This window comes from Dasypus novemcinctus, chromosome 21 (assembly GCF_030445035.2).
Source record: "Dasypus novemcinctus isolate mDasNov1 chromosome 21, mDasNov1.1.hap2, whole genome shotgun sequence".
In the NCBI taxonomy this organism is placed as follows: Eukaryota; Metazoa; Chordata; class Mammalia; order Cingulata; family Dasypodidae; genus Dasypus; species Dasypus novemcinctus.
In genome coordinates, this window is record NC_080693.1 from 71,897,231 (window position 1) to 71,916,445 (window position 19,215).

The window sequence follows — 19,215 nt, forward strand, 5'->3', positions numbered from 1 at the left end:
ATGGAAATTCAGAGAGAGAAAGTAGATGACAGGTGTGGGGTGGGGAGGAGGAGTTAATTCTTAATAGGTACAGAGTTTCTGTTTGGAGTGATGGAAGAGTTTGTTCATGGAAAGGAGTGATTGCGATGACTATCACTGAATTGGGGGAAGGTTTCTGTTTTGTTTTCATTTTCCCATTGGATGTTTCTCTTAGTTCCTGTGAGCAATGAAACTGAAAAAAAAAATTATACTTGATCTAGTTTTTTCATCTAATGAAGTGAAATAAAAGTCTTAAATCACCAGTATTCCTCACCTTCCCTTGCCTAGAGCATGCAGTTAGTTGTTTAGCCCTTTCAATGCTACTTCTAAAAATGTGTTCCCATCTATGCTGCTTTTTCCCTTTGCTGTTGGCCTTCCTATCTCCAGAGTGTGTCTAATACATTTTATAACCTGCCTACAGAATAATTTGTCTGAAATAGTGAGCACTTGGTTTACTCTCCTGACAGAAGCCTCACCCTCTCCAGCATCCAACTCAGGTGTCTTCATTGGTTGGCAAGTGCTGACAAATGAAATCCAACCCCTGTAGCTTAACATTTCAAGATCCTTCAATACCTGTTCTAAATGCCTCTTTTCTGTTTCCCGTATTCCTCCTTGATGCTCATTCTCTCTGCCTGAAATGGCCTATATCTTTCCCCATCCCCAAATGGTAATCATTGCCTAAGGCCCATCTTAGATGCGTTCAGTTTTCCAGAATCTTTCCTAGTATTAAATACCTGCTCCCTCTTCTGAACTCTGATGGCATTTTACTTATCTTTTTTTTACAGCTTTATGTGTGTGTTTGTGTGTGTGTAGCTTATGTGTTATGACTAAATTCTTTAGGGACTTTTTCCTCCTGATGCCACCTGATAGTGGCTACCACATCAAGTATCCCATTAAGTATGTGTTAATGAATAGTGCATTCAACATAATTTGAAATTTAAAAAGTGACACATGGGAAATGTTTCAGCTTCTGATGGTGATTGCTCATAAAGCTTCTCTGTACAAAGATGACATATCAGTAAGTTGTTTACTTTCTTCTAAGTGTGCCTATATAATAATTTTTCAGTTTTGAAAATAATCCAAATTGTTGTTTTTTAGCCGTGAACATGTCCTTAAATTAGATTAATTTTGCTTTCATGAAGTACCTGATTAATTTTGTTTGGGACTGGTTTGATGGTGGCAATCCATAATAATCTTTGGGATGTTTAGTCTCCCATTTCTTTTGCCAGAACTTGTCAAATTCAAAGTGTTTTAGGGTCATTAGTTTTCTAAGGAAACTGGTCTATCTGTTTTTAACTATTAAATAAAAGTGAGCTTGATTAAAAGTTGGCCAAGTTCTCATAGACACAACCTTTATTAATTTGTGAAATGCTTTTATAATCCAGTTCTTTTATTTTGGTCATATAGATTGTTTTATATCTCTCCATTTATAAAATTAAAGAAAATGGAGCTCATCCATTTCAGATTGATCTTGGTACTTTCTTCACCCTAGTTATCAAAACATACTAATCATTGAAATTTTAAGAACATTAAGTTCTTCCATCTAATGTTTATTTCTTCCGTGGTTAGTTGATGCATTTTTTTTTGTTATAATTTTTCTGTTTGAAAAGCACCACTGAATTAGCTAGCACATAGTGTTGCTGTAATAAAAAATGTGCTCCTCCAAGTTGCCATCACATGCGTAGTCAGCTAATAGAAAGGTACAAATCAGACAGAACTTGAATACAGTCTTTCCCTATCTCTTTTTCTCAAACTCAGGTATTATCACTTCTGTCCTCCACAAATCCTAACTTTTATAGTTTTCTCATTATCTTTTCCTGCTATCTTCTGGGAGAGTTCTTCAAATTTACTAATCTGTTCTTTGGCTGTCTCCAATCTGTTCTTTATCTCATCATATCCACTTTTTTCTTCTTTTATGACTTCATATTCCCACTTCATGACTCTAATTTCTTCATCTTTTTCAGTATTTTTATTGTGGTTTTTAAAAAAATTCTTGATCTACCTGTTCTAATTATGATGCTTCACATAATACGTGTTATTTAAGTGGTCTTTTTTTAAATTAATTTTACTTCTGGGATATATTTAGCCCATATGCCCATATTCCGCTGAGAGTACATTAGTCTAACTGGGAATGTCTTCTGTTTTGTTTTTTGTTTTTTGTGGGGTTTTTTTTGTGGTAATGTCTTCTGAAGACGAGCAAAAGGACAGATTGTATACAAAAACTGTTGGATTTGCTTATGAAAAAGAGAGGTATGGGCCTTAAGAAAGAGGGCTCCACTGCTGAACAACTCCTGTTCACAGCCACACTAGCAGCTATTCTGGATTTTACTTTTAATCTCTTGGAAATAAATGGAATTGGGAGGAGGCATTCTTTAAGGTTATAAGTTATCAGCTCTGGGAATTTGGAAGGAGGAGAGAGGAAAAGTAGATGCCCAAGAAGTTCTGATTAGTCTGTACCTGTTTTTTAACTTCCATCCCAACAAGGCTTTTGCTAGTCTTGAAATTACCTGGCTCATACCAACGGTGTGTTGGGCTCTTGCTTCCAAACTGGTGATGGGACAGATAAGATTTCCCCATGGCAACAAAAGGGAGAGGCAAGACCAAAAAGTAAAGCATTCTTCCAAACCAATCTCTCAGCAGTCTCCTGGTGTCCTCGCCCTTCAGCCGTTGCCCCATCTCGTCCACACACAACCACTCTCCAGGTCAGAATAACTTTTAGTTTCCCAGGAGTTCTCAGAGTTTCATTGTTCTTGCTATTGTTTTTCTTCTTCTTATCATAATTAATATCTTAATTCATGCTGCTTCCTATTGTTTCTCCAGGTTGATTTTGGGGAAAGGAGTCAGCAACCCATGCTTTTTTAAAAGAAGGTTTTATCTCCTTAGAAACATAATGGTTGTCACTGTTTATCACAATGGTTGCCTATCCGCTCTTAGAAGATTTCTCATCACTTTCAGAGCTTGATTAAATTGACCACCTCTTCTTTTTACGCCAATGTATTGAGTTTAAAAAGGAGAGATTTAAAAAAAAAAAAAAGCAGAGTGCAAGAAACTTTATTGTAAAGGACTTGCTCTATGACTCTATGTGTCAGTGTATCTATGAAACAAAGAAGCTGATAAACTTTAAAACACGGCATACATTTTCTGAGAAAAAATGACTCATCGTATTTCAGGTTTACTAAATAGGCCTTTTTTGTCCTCTTGCATATTCTTTTAGGACTATCTCTGTCAAATCAGCATTTTTAGAGAGGCAGGATAAACATGGGGCTGTGCATCACCTCTAGCCCTCAGGGACTCAGATTTGTTAGTATCAAGTCCTTTGCCCTCCTCCAACGAAATTTTTTGCCCAGGTATTTGCAATACCTTTCTATTCCAGTCTATACACGGAACAAGGCTAATAGTTGAGAAACAGTCTTTAATGTGTACTGATCACAATCCAAAATAAATGAAAAAACTTAGTATGTCAGTAATATATTTTAGGGGGTTGTTGCAAAGATTTAGTAAAATAATCTATACAAGATGTTGGGTGCAAAGTAATCACTCAAAATGCAAGCAATTATTTATCACATAGAAATTGTTAAATTGTCAAAATTCAAAATAGGATGAGTACAAGATTTCTTTATCAATCATGAATAACTCATTTAGCTTTGTATTGCTATTACCAGCATCCTTATGTTATTTTTGCCGTTAATTGCCATGTTTAGATTTTCTGGTTTCCAGTGAGATAGATCTCAGCTTAATCAGTGCTTGTTGAACGCACATGATTCATAAAGCTATTACTGTGTTTTAGAAAATGTTGTCTGCCATTGTACAGCTAATGTATGGGTAATAATAACACGAAGATCCCTTAAATTGAACTTAATTATCTTGTAGTGTGACAGACTAGGTTCCTAATCAACCTTCCCTCTAAAACAACTAAAAAGGCTAGATGCAGTTTAAAAACAAAACATCTTTTTTTAGTATATACATGAGTTAGTTAGGATACTCAGAGACCAAAACTAAATGAAGGGAACCAGAGATGGAAACAGAGCAATGAAGGCAGCTCTCACTTTCACGACCTTTTCCAAACTAAGTTAATTTGAACTTCAGGGATTTTTTTTTTACCCTCATGAGGCAAAGGAGACAAAAAAATAAAATCGAGAGCCTGCTTAAGGTAGAGAATCTCATGGGATACCACCATGCGTAAGGGTTGGACACCAAAAGGCCATAACTGCAGTGGATGGGTGAATTAGAAACCAATAAATGAGAAACAAGAAAGTACCTTCTCAAATGTTGGCACTGAGTAGGGGCTCACCCCTTTAAATTCAGCCCTCAGGAGAATTTACTGCCTGAATTGATGTTGTCATTTTGAAAAACCTGAGGCTGAAACTTGAAAGTTATTCAGAGAAGCTGATATCACCAGCTGTCTGTCAGAATCGCATGATTACTAGAGAACCCATTTTGAATTCTAGCAGATAAAGCTCCTAGAAATATGATTTCAAACATAAAAACAACAATTCAAAGCAACATAAGAGGGAAGCGGACTTGGCCCAGTGGTTAGGGCGTCCGTCTACCACATGGGAGGTTCGCAGTTCAAACCCTGGGCCTCCTTCACCCATGTGGAGCTGGCCCATGTGCAGTGCTGATGCGCGCAAGGAGTGCCGTGCCACGCAGGGGTGTCCCCATGTAGAGGAGCTTCATGCGCAAGGAGTGCGCCCCATAAGGAGAGGCACCCAGCGTGAAAGAAAGTTCAGCCTGCCCAGGAATGGCACCGCACACACGGAGAGCTGACACACAAGATGATGCAACAAAAAAAAAAAGGAAACAGATTCCTGTGCCACTGACAACAGAAGCAAACAAAAGAAGAACATGCAGCAAATAGACACAGAGAAGAGACAACGGGGGTGGGGGTGGGAGTGGGGGTGGGGGGGAGAGAAATAAATAAATCTTTAAAAAAAAGCATAAGAAATCTAAGTACCATGAAAAAGAGCTTTCAGAAATGATGATTGGCAGAATCAGACCTGCAATGACTTTAAATAATGAAATTATCTGCCATAGAACAGAATATAGTCATATTGAATATATATTTTTAAAATAATTACAACGGGTTTAAAATAGTAAAAAGCAAGGAACATAAAGTTTACTGAACATATTTGAAAAATAATAAACTTGTAAAAATAAAAACAAAACAATTAACAACTTGGATGGATGTGGCAGCAGATTAGACAAAAGAAAATTTCCAGAATGTAGCAGAGAAAGGAAAAGAGATGAAAAATCTGACAGAGAAGTTAAGGGAAATGAAGGGTAGATTGGGAAGGTCTAACATCTAAGTAAGTTTTGCATATGGAGTGGACAGAGAATAGAATTAAGATACTACATAAATAGGCTATGGCAAAATTTTGCAGTACTCTTAAAGACATTCAAAAGATTATTATGTCCCAATGAGGATAAATAAATATGTGTAACCTAGAGAAAGCTTAAAGAAAATGAAGAACACAAAAGACAAAGTGACAATCTTAAAAGCAGCCAGAGGGATAAAAACAAATTCACTTCAAAGGAATAACAGCTGACTTTTCAACAACAACAGTCTTTAAGATATTTCCAGACCAATTAAAAACTGAGAATGTTTATCACTAAATTGCATTAAAAGAACTTAAAATACTTGAGGTTAAAAGAAAGTGGTTGCTGTAAGGTTAGGTTTGCAAGAAGGAATAATGAAACAAGGCAGTGGCAAAAATATGGGTCTATCTAAGCAGCTACTGACAGAATAAAATACAATAATACTGAGTTGAGAAAAGCAAGATAGATTTAAAATAACAGCTGTAACATGTAAATCAAGAAAGGGACAAGGACTTAAAATATCCTGATTTATACCAAAAATAATTTTAAAATTTGTTAAGTGAAGCATGGGTGCTCAATTCTGTTGCTGTTACCAATTAGAAGAAAATAAAATGTATAACTCTCAAACCAGGAAAGAGAAGAAAATGAAGGATAAAAATCGTATTCATATAAAGAAAGGTAAAAAAGGTGGAAAAAAGAAACAGAAAATATAGGGAAGATAGCCAACATAAGAGAAAAATAAAGACAAATAAGTTAGCACATACAAACTAATTGGGCTAAATGCTTCATTTAAAAGGCAAAAGTTGATTAGATTTTTAAAGTACAATAAAAAATCTTTATGCTGTTTACAAGGTACATGTCTTAAATCAGAGGATAAATCAAAGTTTAAAGTAAAAGGATGGATAAAAATATATCAAGCAATTACTACTCCCTGCACACCAAAAAAGAAAACTACTCTTAAATTCTTAGTCTCAGACAAAAATGAGTTTAAAACAAAAATCTATATTAGAGGAAAACCATTTAATAACAAAAATCCAGTTAACTACCACAGTACAGAACTTATATGGACCTTTTAGTATAACATCAAAATATATAAAGGAAAATTTAACAAAGCTACAAAGAAAAATAGACAAATCTATTATATTAATATAATATATATTAATATAATGGAGATTTTTATATATATCTTTAATTGTAGCAGATTGATATTATTTATGAATTCCCCCAAAAAAGATATTGAAATTATGTTTGTAAATTAGTCTGTTCCTCTGGGTGTGATACCCTTTGACTGCATTAAATTAAAAGGTTTTATGTTTACTTGGTTAAATCAGAAGAAAAGAAAACTTGGTCAGTTTTTTATTCTGGAGCCCCAGGGAGAGATGAGCCATTTGGCTAATAGTTTAGTTCTATTTTTTTTAAAAAATTTTTTAAAGATTTATTTATTTATTTATTTATTTATTTCTCTCCCCTCCCCCCCCCCAACCCCAGTTGTCTGTTTTCTGTGTCTATTTGCTGTGTCTTGTTTTTTTGTCTGCTTCTGTTGTTGTCAGAGGCACGGGAATCTGTGTCTCTTTTTGTTGCATCATCTTGCTGTGTCAGCTCTCCATGTGGGTGGCACCATTCCTGGGCAGGCTGCACTTTCTTTAGCGCTGGGCAGCTCTCCTTACGGGGCACACTCCTTGCACGTGGGGCTCCCCTACACGGGGGACACCCCTGCGTGGCACGGCACTCCTTGCGCACATCAGCACTGCGCATGGGCCAGCTCCACACGGGTCAAGGAGGCCCGGGGTTTGAACCGCGGACCTCCCATGTGGTAGACGGATGCCCTAACCGCTGGGCCAAGTCCGTTTCCTGGCTGATAGTTTAGAGCTGACCTTGTGAAGAAAACAAAGCAGCTGAGAAGACCTGAGAGACAAGCCCTATGCCAGCCTACAGCTGAGATCAGAAGAAGCTGGGCCTATGGAGTCTTAAGAGGAGGAAGGAAAGAGACCAGGAGAGATCACCCGCCATCTTGCTTCACCACATGACAACTGACTTTACTGCAAAACCAACCTTGAGTTGGACTCTTTAGGGCCTTGTAACTGAAAGCTTTTAGCCCAAATAAATATCCTTTATAAAAGCCAACAGATTTTTGGTACTTTGCATCACTACCCCTTTGGCTGAATACAGTAATCAATAGCTCAAATTTTAAAATCCTCAAAAAAATATATGCATGCAAATGTTTATAAGAGCTTTATTCAGAATTTGCTGAAAATTAGAAGCAATCAATATGTCCTTCAGCAAGTGAATGGACCAACTGTAGTACATCCATGCAAGAGAATATTATATGGCAATAAGAAGAAATGAGGTACCAAGCCACAGAAAGACATGGAGGAAACTTAAATGCATATTGCTCTGAAAGAAGCCAGTTTGAATAGGCTACATACTGTATGATTTAAACTGTAAGACATTCTGGAAAAGGTAAAACTAGAGAAACAGTAAGAGATCAGTGGTTCAGTGACTGCCGGGAATTCAGAGGGAAGGAGCAAGGGTGGGATAAATAAGTGGAGCAAGTGGGATTTTTAGAGTTATGAGATGGTTTTGTATGATACTGCAATGGTAGATTTAAGACACTATTTGTTAAAACCCATAGAACTGTACAACCCTATTTTTGTTTGTTAAAGTCTACTGTATTAGTCAGCCAAAGGGGTGCAGATGCAAAGTACCCAAAATCTCTTGGCTTTTATAAAGTGTATTTATTTGGGGTAAAAGCTTATAGTTACAAGGACCTGAAGTGTCCAACTCAAGGTACCACGAGAGGGTACTTTCTCATCCAGGTCAGTTGCCATGTGTTGAAGCAAGATGGCAGGCGATCTCTGTGAGGGTTCAGCCTTCCTCTCTCTCAGCTACAGGCTAGCATAGGGCTTGTTTCTTTCTGGGCTCAGCTGCAAACTATCAAGTGAATGACTCATCGCTCTTCCTGGGGCCACAGGATCAAAGTTCTCTCCTCTGCCATGTCTATGGAGCTCGAGCTCTCTCTTCCTGAGTATCTTCTTCTGTGTCTTCTTGAGTGAGTGCCTATTTATATCAGCCTATCAAGGGGGCGGGGACTTAACCTGAGTTATACTCTATTGACATGGTTGAATCAAAGCCCTAATCTTGACATAATTTAATCAAAGACATCTCAGCTGAATTTAATACCAAGGGTTTCATGCCCAGAGAAACAGACCAGTTCACACACATAATCCTTATCTTTTTGTGGATTCATAAATAATCTCAAACTGCCATACTACCAGTGCAAAAATTACCAGAAATGGGTTGGCTTTTATAATGGGGATTTATTAGGGTAAAAACTTAGTTCCAAGGCTGTGAAAATGTCCAAAACAAGGCATCATCAGAGATGCCCTTTCACTAAATGTTGGCTGCTGGCAGATCCTGTGGTCCTGCCACATAGCAAAGCAAAATGGTGGCTCTCTGCCTTCTCCTCCAGGCTGCTTTCTCCTCAAGCTCTGCTGTGGGCGATCAAGCACATTGCATGGCTTGTCTCTTCAGCCTTGAGCTGCTCTGTGGTCTAGCCTCTCAGGGACCTCTTTCCATGCCTCCATGCTATGCTGTTTCCAGCATCCAGCCTCTCTCTAAGCTTCTCAAAGTTTCTCTCGGCCCTTCTCTCAGTTGTAACTGATCCTGGAGTCCTCTTTCACATGGCAGTGTAAAAATGGCTGCTTTCAGTTCTCAGTTTATATAAAATCCCAGCAAGAGGGTGGAGACCCAACCTGGGTCACGCCTCACTGACGCAGTCCAGTCAAGGGACCCCACATCCACAGGAATGGATTATTTCTAAGAACATGATCTTCTGGGATTCAAAATGTCACAGACACAAAGAGTGAATCCTGATTATGGACTCTAGTTAACGGTAAGGTATCAGCACTGATTCTTCAGTTTTAACAAATGAACTGCTGTAGTGCAAGCTGTTAATAAAGGGGAAACTGGGATGGGTGGGTGGAGGAAGTATACAGAGGGAACTCTGTCCTTTCTGTGCAGTTTTTCTGTAAACTTAAAACTATTCTATAAAATAGTCTATTAATTTAAAAAGCAAGATATAGATTTCATAGCACAACAAACAAGTTTGGTCCAGTGGGGGTATATATGGACGACAACATCCAATAACTGCAATATATACAAAACACACATTCTCAACAAGGACCTGTGAAACTTTAAAAAAATTGCTTATAATTTACCATCAAGCAAACCGCAACAGTTTTCAAAGGAATAGTGTAATATAGACTCTATCTTCTGGCCACAATGCAATTAGCAGTCAATAACAGAAAAGACAACCATCAAACTTATGTGTTTGGGAATTGAGACATGCTTTTTTTTTTTTTAAGATTTATTTATTTCTCTCCTCTTCCCCTCTGCCCCGGTTGTCTGTTCTCTGTGTTTATTTGCTGCATCTTCTTCTTTGTCCACTTCTGTTGTCAGAGGCACGGGAATCTGTGTTTCTTTTTGTTGCGTCATCTTGTTTATCAGCTCTCCATGTGGGTGGCACCATTCCTGGGCAGGCTGCACTTTCTTTCGCGCTGGGCAGCTCTCCTTAAGAGGTGCACTCCTTGCACTTGAGGCTCCCCTACACGGGGACACCCCTGTGTGGCATGGCACTCCTCGCGCGTATCAGCACTGTGTGTGGGCCAGCTGCACATGAGTCAAGGAGGCTCCAGGTTTGAACCATGGACCTCCCATGTGGTAGACGGATGCCCTAACCACTGGCCAAGTCCACTTCCCAGAGACATACTTTTAAGTTGCTCATAAGTCAAAGAAGAAAGTATAATGGAAGTTTTAAAATGTTTTGAACTAAATGACAATGAAATTACATTTCTAAACGTAAGAAATGGAGCTAAAGCAATATTAGACATTTATAATTTTGAGCTTATAAATCAGAGGAAAAAAACAATAAAAATGAGTAAATTAAGCATCCAAAATAAGTTAAAATAAGGAATACAAAATAAACCCAAAGTAAGCAGAAAATAAGGATGTAAAAATAAGATGAGAAATCAATGAATAATAAACAAAAACACAATAGAGTGCACTGGAAGATTCTCAGGAATAACTGAATTGCAGAAGAATATAATTTCCATTTCATAGGTAGTAAAAACAAGTAAAACTAAACAATATATTGTTTAAAGATACAGGTATATGGTAAAAATATTCCAGGTTGTATTTACCTCTGAGCTGGGATTGGAGAAGGAGGGAAGAGAGGGAGGGGGGAGGGAGGAACATTTTTCATGTTTATTGCCTTTTGCGTTTCTTCTTTTATGACCTATACATGTCCTCTTTCCATTTTTCCATTTTTAAAAACAAGATTATTGTTGACATGGAGGCCCAAGTTCACAAGTTGAAAGAAGAGCTAATTAATGTGAACTCACAGCGGAAACAACAGCTTGTAGAACTTGGTCTTCTTCGTGAAGAGGAAAAGCAGAGGGCTGCAAGGGACCACGAAACTGCTGTCAACAAACTGAAGGCTGAATCAGAAAAGATGAAAATGGAACTGAAAAAAACTCATGCTGCAGAGACAGAGATGACATTGGAAAAGGTAAAATACCAATTGTATTTTTATAGATAGTTGAAATCTGGATTTAAAATCCACTGCCACCACCCTAATATTTAATCTCTTAAAAACTGGTGGCCATTGAATTACTCTTCAAGTTTATAAACTCTTCACATGAACAATTTGAGTATCTTGCCCTGGGCACCACAGAAATAAGTTAGGGAATATCCTACCTTTTCCTTTGACTTTCATGGAAGGAGTTCTGTAGAATATTCTGTTCTGTAGTAATTAAATATACATTATGATAAAACAATATTATAATATTCTCAAATAGTATACTGAATCAAAATATTTGGGCTGTAGCCTTAAATTTTCTTAGGTTAAGACTTGATAGGTTTCAGGTCTTTTCTAACTTGTCTAATAATCATTTCTGTATTTTAGAGGTTTTTTAAAAAACATTATAAATGATGACCTATTTTCTGAGATTTTTGTTTCAGTAGGAATAAGAAAAGTTCCTTTAGAATTACATATCATTGAAATGAATGGCAAAACAATGCTTATACATACATTTTAGTGTGACACATTCAAGGTGCAAATCCATAAATTCTTTCTTTTTTAAAAAAAAGATTTATTTTATTTATTCCTTTCCCCTTCCTTCTTTCCCCCTGTTGTCTGCTGTGTCCATTCGCTGTGTGTCCACTTGCATTATCCTGTGGCACTGGGAAACTGTGTCTCTTTTTTGATGCATCATCTTGATGCTTCAACTCTCCATGTGTGTGGCACCACTACTGGGTGGGCTGTACTTTTTTTCACACGGGCAGCTCTGCATGTGGGGGACCCTACATGGGGATGCCCCGGCATGGCATGGCACTCCTTGCACACAACAGCAGCACTGCACGTGGACCAGGTTACCACACGGGTCAGGAGGCCCTGGGAATCGAACTCTGGACCCTCGATACGGTAGACAGATGCTCTTATCAGTTGAGCCACGTCCACGTCCCCATAAATTCTTTCTTTTGATATTCTATTAAAATGTAACTATTTTAATCAGGTAGTAAATGTGAATTTTTATTAATTATAACAACTATAAATTGCCCCTTGAGTTTCTTCAGAGAAGTCAGTATCTTGGGATCAAGAAACTTGAAAAAAGTAATTTTAGATTCTTTTCTTTACCTTTCTACTTCCTTCTCTTTGTTTTTAAAAAATGCTGAGCCTTTATAGCATATACATCACCATTCCTAGGCACTGCTCCATTGATTTTATGTGGACCCTGACCCTGAGGTTTTCACTTTATAGTACCTTAAGTTGTCTGAAGGTCAAAATTCAGAGGACTTGGTCCTTGGCAACATGGCTCTGATCCCAGAAATAAATTGGGAAAGGGCTCTGAAGAGACAGAGGTGAGCCCTACTTCTTAGAAGAACAGCAGGGAAGCCAGTGTGGCTGGAAATGAGTGACAGAGGAGGGCAGAAGGTGATGAGGTCAGAGAAGAAACCTCAGGGGATGGCCCACATCCTGAAGGTGTGTAGGAGGCCAGAGAAAGGCCTTGGCATTGACTCTGTGTGAGTTAGGGAAGCCTTGTCAGGTTTTGAGCAGAGGAGTGATATGATCTGGCTCCCATTTGAATAGAGCCCGTCTGACTGCTGTGCTGAGACCAGACTGAATTGGAGGCACTAGTGGAGGTAGGGAGACCAGTTAAAAGACAATTACAGTAATGCAGACAAGAGACAACAGAGTCTTGGGCCAAGGTGAGAGCAATGAATGTGAGACGATAAGACTTTGGGATATGTTCTGGAAGTAGAACTGACAGGATTTGCTCCTGGTTCAGATGTGGGGCATGAGATGAGAGAAGAGTCAAGGATGGCTCCTAGGTTGCTCTGTTAAGTCAGAGGGTGAATGCAGTTCCTCTTTGTTGAGAGGAGGGAGCTGCAAGAGCAACAGGTAGGGCAGGAGTTCCATTCGGGATGTGCTTGGGTTAAGATGCCTCTTCTGCTTCTAAGTGGGGAGATTAATGATAATTCCATGAAAGCAGGACAAAGTAATCATTGTTTAATGTGAAAATATATTGAAGTTTTAGGACTTGGGGAAATTTAGTTATACGGAATAGTCTTAGACCTCTGACAATCGCAGATAAGAGATGGCGGAGAGTGAAAGTAGTAGCATTGTCATTTACCTTTTGTGTTAGCGCCTTACACATGTTTCACCTTGGCTTCAATGACCTTTCCAGAAAGTTCAGAGTATTTCTATGCAAATGTTCTAAAATGACACAAATAGCAGTGTACCTCCATTTAAGAATATTGGACATATTGAAGCCAGACCTGTAAAACATGTAATTTAGGCCTTAATTTTCTTGCATTGTATAGTGACATTTCAAATGTTTCTTTTTAGTAGAAGATGAACTTTTTAAAGTGAAGGTTTTTATGCATTACGAACTAGACAGGTTACAGGTTATAAAAATCAGTATTGGAAACCATTGGCAATTCATTAGCAAACCATTTTGGAAGAGTTTCTAAATCCAGAAAGGCTCATCCTGGGCACAGTGGGGACTCAAAAAACAAAACAAAAAAACCATGGACACTGACCTCAAGAAGATTATAAAATAACAGTGAATTCAAGACACACACACATACACCTACACAAATAACTATAATGTGAGGTAGAGAATAAATTAGGGGAGAATTATTTTTTGCTGAGAAAATTCAGGAAAATCAATGGGAGGAGATATAATTTGAACTGGACTTAATATATAGGATTTTGACCAGTAGATATGGAAGATGGCATTCTGAGCAAAAGGAATAACAAAAGCAAGAGCAAACAAAATAGTTTACATGGCATATAGGTTAGATTGATTAGTGATTAGGCTTAAAGATAATTTAGGGATTATGGAAAGTCTTCAAAGCCATGATAAGTATTTTAGCTTCATTGGGTTGAAAGAAGCTACTGAAGGTTTTTGAGCATTGAAGAGTCAACATTCAAGTGATTATTAGGGAAAACATTCTGTCTGTGTTGGCAAATATCCTAGCAGTAGAAGTAATTGGTGGGGCCTGGATCAGTCCAGGTGAGAGGTGCTTGAGAGTTTAGAGATTCGTGAGAGGTAGTAAGGGTACAGCCATCACAAGAGGATTGAGGAGACAAGTTTTGGATTCCTCACAGGGATGGAATTGATTATACTAAAATATAATTTCAACCCTTAAATTGAGAAATTAAGGAGATATTCCTTGTATGGGGAGAAAGATGAATTTAGTTAGGAAAAGAGGGTCTGAAGGGTTCACTACATCCAGCTGTGTGTTCACCAGCTCATATGTTGACGGAACACTTCTGCAGGTCACACCAAAAGGCATGTCTGGGAGCAAACAGCTGTAGGAATCACCCACCAAAAGGGCATGGCCTGTGGTCTTGGGAATGAGTGAGACTGATAAAGAGAGGGATATAGAAAGAAAAAACAAACAGTTGTGAAGGAAGAAAGGAAGGGCACAAATACATTTAGAAAGTTGAGGAGGAAACAAAGAAAGGTCATCAAGGTAAGAGAAATGTCTGAATATATTTTCATGGAAGTACAGGAAAAGTACATTTTGAAAAGAATAGTCATGAATGTTACAGAAAATTTGAAAGGACGAGAGTTGAGGAAAGGTCAATGTCTGAAGTCAGTGGTGATCTTGGACAGAACACTGAAAATGATAGCGTGGACAGAAACATAGTTGCAAAAGGTAAATGAGAGAGAAGTGAGGATGTGGAGATAAGTGGATGGTCCACTGTTTTGGAAAATTCGCTTTTGTAAAAGGAAGGTCAGTTCCAAAGAGCAGCAGGAGTTAAGGGAAGTATTTTTTTAGGCTGAAAAATTCTTGACCATTTTGAAGTCTGTGAAAGGGGACTAAGGGAGTAAAAGAGCTTAATAATGCCAAGAATCAGATAATTGATGGCTTGAGATCTGAAAGATGAAGCCCACCCATGCCCTTTGGCACGTAGGCTCCAGCCACAGAAGACATCTCTCTGTTACTGCAACATGCTATGCTCATTCCTGCCTCCAGGCCTTTCCACCTGCCACTCCCTCTGCCTGGAATATTCTTCCCCAATACTTCCTTATGACCATCTTCTCATCATTCTACATTCTTCAGAGAGTTCTTCTCTGACCTCTTCCTCTAAAGTCCTGCCTATTCTACCACTTTACTTTGTCCCATTGTCTTCATAGTGCATCTCATGATCTGAAATAATCTTTTAAAATTATTCTTGTTTTCTCTTCTTCCCATCAGAATGTAAGCTCCATTAGCAAAAACTTGTCTCCCTTGTTCATTTCTCTCTACCACCTATGCCTAGAAAACGTCTAGGATGAATTAAGTGAATGAATAAAAGGAAGCATGACTTTAGCTGGGAGGAAGGAAGAAGAAAATTGGCAAAGATACAGAGAAGGTCTCTGACAAGACTTGAGAAGAACTTATATCTAATACCATCTATATTCTTAGTGAAGAATCACAATAGTTGGCTCAGAGTGAGGAGTTTCAAGAATCCAGGCTTCAGACTGAGCAGAGGAATGGAATGACACCAAAAGGAAGAGGATGTAAGAGAATTTGCTCAGGTAGAATTGGAGTTCTTCATGTAGAGGGGTAACATAGGCAGTAGGAGCCTGGAAAAGCAAAATGTGACTGAACTGAATTGAGAACAAAAGTATACAAGAAGATAGAAATGGGGTTTTGGCATAGCGATTTTAGCTGACATGAATAAATATTCCAAGGAGGTAAACCAGAATTCAGGAACTTTGTTGACAAAGATGGAGAATCTAGAGAAAGGGAAGACAGCTATATGAGCTAGAGTTACATGTGTTGAGTTTGATTTTTGTTGAGTTGATGGACATCCACAACCCCAAAGTTAATTTGGTAAAATACAAGTATTGGGCTCTTATTATGATAAGTAATTTATATTTCTGATAGATAAATGGTTTTTACTTCACTAGTAAAAGGAGTTTGGCACTTCCAGATTCAGTGAAAACATTTTCATTTCTCTAGTGCCATGCATTGTACCTCATGCCAAATAGGCATTCATTAAATGTTGCATGAGTGAGTGAAAGAATGGTGATCAACTGAGCTAAACAGTGTAGCCCCACTGAAGAATACATAATGAGAATAAATATTCACATATACATGGTACTGATTTTACCAAATCATATTTTAACCCATTATAAATACTCAGGTAGGACAAGATGCAGCTTATATTCAAATATTCATTCATGTTATTTTAGTGTTGTAATGTCCTCCATACTACTTAATAAGACAAACACATAGCATAAATATTTTTACTCATATTAATTAGTTAATATAGTTTTAATTTTTCTATATAAATTAGTAAATATTTGAGTTTTTACTACAAAAGTTTGAATTAATGCTACTAATAAGCTGGCAATTCTGTTGCTAGCCTGTTGTGTCATTGTGCAAGTTACTTGAATACTCCCTGTTCTAATAAAAAACATCTTTAAATCAATCTGAATGTTAGAATATTTGCTAGCAGTTCAAAATCCAGCCACAATTGAGGGGTTTAGAAGTTAATTTTCTATTACTGAGTATAAAATTGAAGTTCAAAGAGGAGAGAAAAATAACACCAGAATAATAAATAATCTAAATGTAACATTACATGGGGCCTGGACTGTATCAGTAGCACTTACAATGTTATGGTTATAAAAGAATTCTTAAGTCAGATCCTACCTGAATTTCTGTCAGCAGTGATTTAGACCTGGAGGAACTCTTCAATGGCTTCAAGTTAAGAGAAACATGAAATTCCTCCATAAGGTCAAAATTCTTGAACTAGTGAATCCAAGAGAGGAAATGATTGGCATTTGTAAAGTAAAAGCTGCTTTTCAAACCAAATGGAAACAAAGTCCCTAAAATATGAATTTCTGAAAATTTTAAAAACAGTACTAAGAGATGATAGTGCATAATTTTCAAATGATTAAAACTCTGATTTTTAAAATTTGCTGTTGTTTCAGAAGTCTATTCAGCTATTTAAAAAATAAATTTATTAAAATAGAGGATATTTTAGAAAATTCAGAAAATAGAGAAGTATGACTTTCTGTTATTTTCACCGCCCAGAGATACCAATAGCAATAATTTAGTGTGTATGTAAGATAGCTAACTGAGATCATCGTGAATAAACAGTTCTGTCTCTTGCATTTTTAAAAAATTTATGACAAAAATATTCCAGTGTCTTTTGAAACTCTTTGAAAATACACTTTTCATTGTTTCATGAGATTCTGTTTTATGGTTATAGCATAATTTATTGTTTTTTGTTTGTTTTTTTTTTAAAGATTTTATTTTTATTTATCTCCCCTTCCCCCTTCCCCGACTGCCCCTGTTGTCTGTTCTCTGTGTCCATTTGCTGCCTGTTCTTCTTTTTGTCCGCTTCTGTTGTTGTCAGTGGCACGAGAATCTGTTTCTTTTCTTGTTGCGTCATCTTGCTGCATCAACTCTCCGTGTGTGCAGTGCCATTCCTGGGCAGGCTGCACTTTCTTTCGCGCTGGGCGGCTCTCCTTATGGGGCGCACTCCTTGCGTGTGGGGCTCCCCAATGCAGGGATACCCCTATGTGGCACAACACTCCTTGCACGCATCAGCACTGCCCGTGGGCCAGCTCCACATGGATCAAGGAGACCCAGGGTTTGAACTGCCGACCTCCCGTGTGGTAGATGGACGCCCTCTCCACTGGGCCAAGTCCGCTTCCCCATAATGTATTGTTGTACTCCTTTATTTTTTACAAAAAAGATATTAGGTTTTTTAAAAAAGAATGTTTAAATTACATCATTGTAAACGTGATTAGCAGCACTAATATTTATATCTGAATGTGATTAAAAGGGGAAATGTTAGATTGTATATATGGTAACAGAATAAAATATTTTTTGAAAAATCCATGTAACTATATTACACAAACAGTGACCCTTAAGTTAAACCATGGATTTTAATTAACAATACTGTCATCAGTTGTAACAAATGATCCACACCAATGCAAGGTGTTAGTGGTGGGGCAGTATATGAGAATCCTGTATTTTATGCATGATTGTTCTGTAAATCCACAACTACTCTAATAAAAGCAAAAAAAAAAAAAGTTTAAATTAATACTGAGATTAATATCTATTTATATGTTAATCTTTACCAACATTCCCAATTTTTTTCCCCTTAGGCTGAAATCCCTGTAGGATTTCTCAGGGCAAATTGGTTTTCAGAAAGGTTCTACTAATTTATATTTCCCCAAGAGTATCAGTCTTATTCTGGCCAGAACTTCGTGCCAATAATATTTTTCTTTAATTTTTGGTGTTTTTGTGCAAAGGCTGCTGTTTTAAATTTTTGCATTTTTTAAAAGTTGAGAGTGTATATTTAAAATACATATGTTGGGGTCTCGAAGCCAAACTCAGCATGTAAATGCAATGCCTTCCCTCCAGCGTGGGACATGACACCCGGGGATGAGCCTCCCTGGCAACGAGGGACCACTATCAAATACCAACTGATGATGCAACTGGAAAAGGACCTTATATGGAAGGTTCAATGCGGATCAGCAGAATATCCATGTCTACATAAAACAACCTGACTTTAAAATGCTGTTTGACCTAAAGTAAGGGGGAAATGGAAAGGAGAAATGAGTTTATATGGCTACGAGTTTCTAAAAAAGAGTCTGGAGGCTGGCAGAAGGATTGCCCTCATGCACAACTGAGCAGAGTCAGAGAGACAGATAAAGCAGATACAACCCCCAGATATTGGTTCCTATGAAGGCTAAAGAGACCCATGAGAGTTATGGTCATGGCCGATGGGGTTTACTACCAGGGCAGATGGCCCCTCTCTGGAAATGGTGTTTATGTGTGATGAATCTGGACTCAGATGGGATCTCCCTTCATAAGACTTTCATACTAATCTGCTGGAGGTGCAGTTAACGTTGGGGTTTAAGATATAGTTAGGGGATTTGAATATCTGGACTGATAATGTGATAGCCAGGTCCTGAGCCTCAACAGACTCCAGCACCTACAATCTGATTTATTGGACTTACCACACTCAGCTAAGATGGAGTTGAAGAAGGACAATCACCACACCATGGAGCCTAGAGTGATTACAACTGAAAATGGGAGGATGGCAGCCAGCATCCATGTGGAATCTGAGCCTCCTCTCGACATAGAGGTGCAATGGACACAACCAATCCAATGTCCACATAGAAGAGATGGCATTGGATTGGGAAAAGTGGACATGGTGGACGATGGGTATGGGGAAGGGCAGGAAGAGATGAGAGGTGGGGGCGTATTTGGGACGTGGAGCTGCCCTGGATGGCGCCTCGGGGGTGATCACCGGACATTGTGGATCCTCACAGGGCCCACTGGATGGAATGGAGGAGAGTATGG

The 19,215-nt window shown here is 38.1% G+C and overlaps 1 protein-coding gene across 4 annotated transcripts in view; it reads left to right on the top strand.

Annotated features, from left to right (window-relative positions):
- Positions 1 to 19,215, top strand: part of CEP112 (centrosomal protein 112) — a 575,007-nt gene that overhangs the window by 368,058 nt on the left and 187,734 nt on the right. For all 4 annotated transcript variants that reach the window (XM_058284590.1, XM_071210757.1, XM_058284587.2 and 1 more), the window contains exon 21: positions 10,670 to 10,900. In XM_058284590.1, coding sequence (XP_058140573.1) covers positions 10,670 to 10,900 — 231 coding nt within the window. The remainder of the gene's footprint in view (positions 1 to 10,669; positions 10,901 to 19,215) is intronic.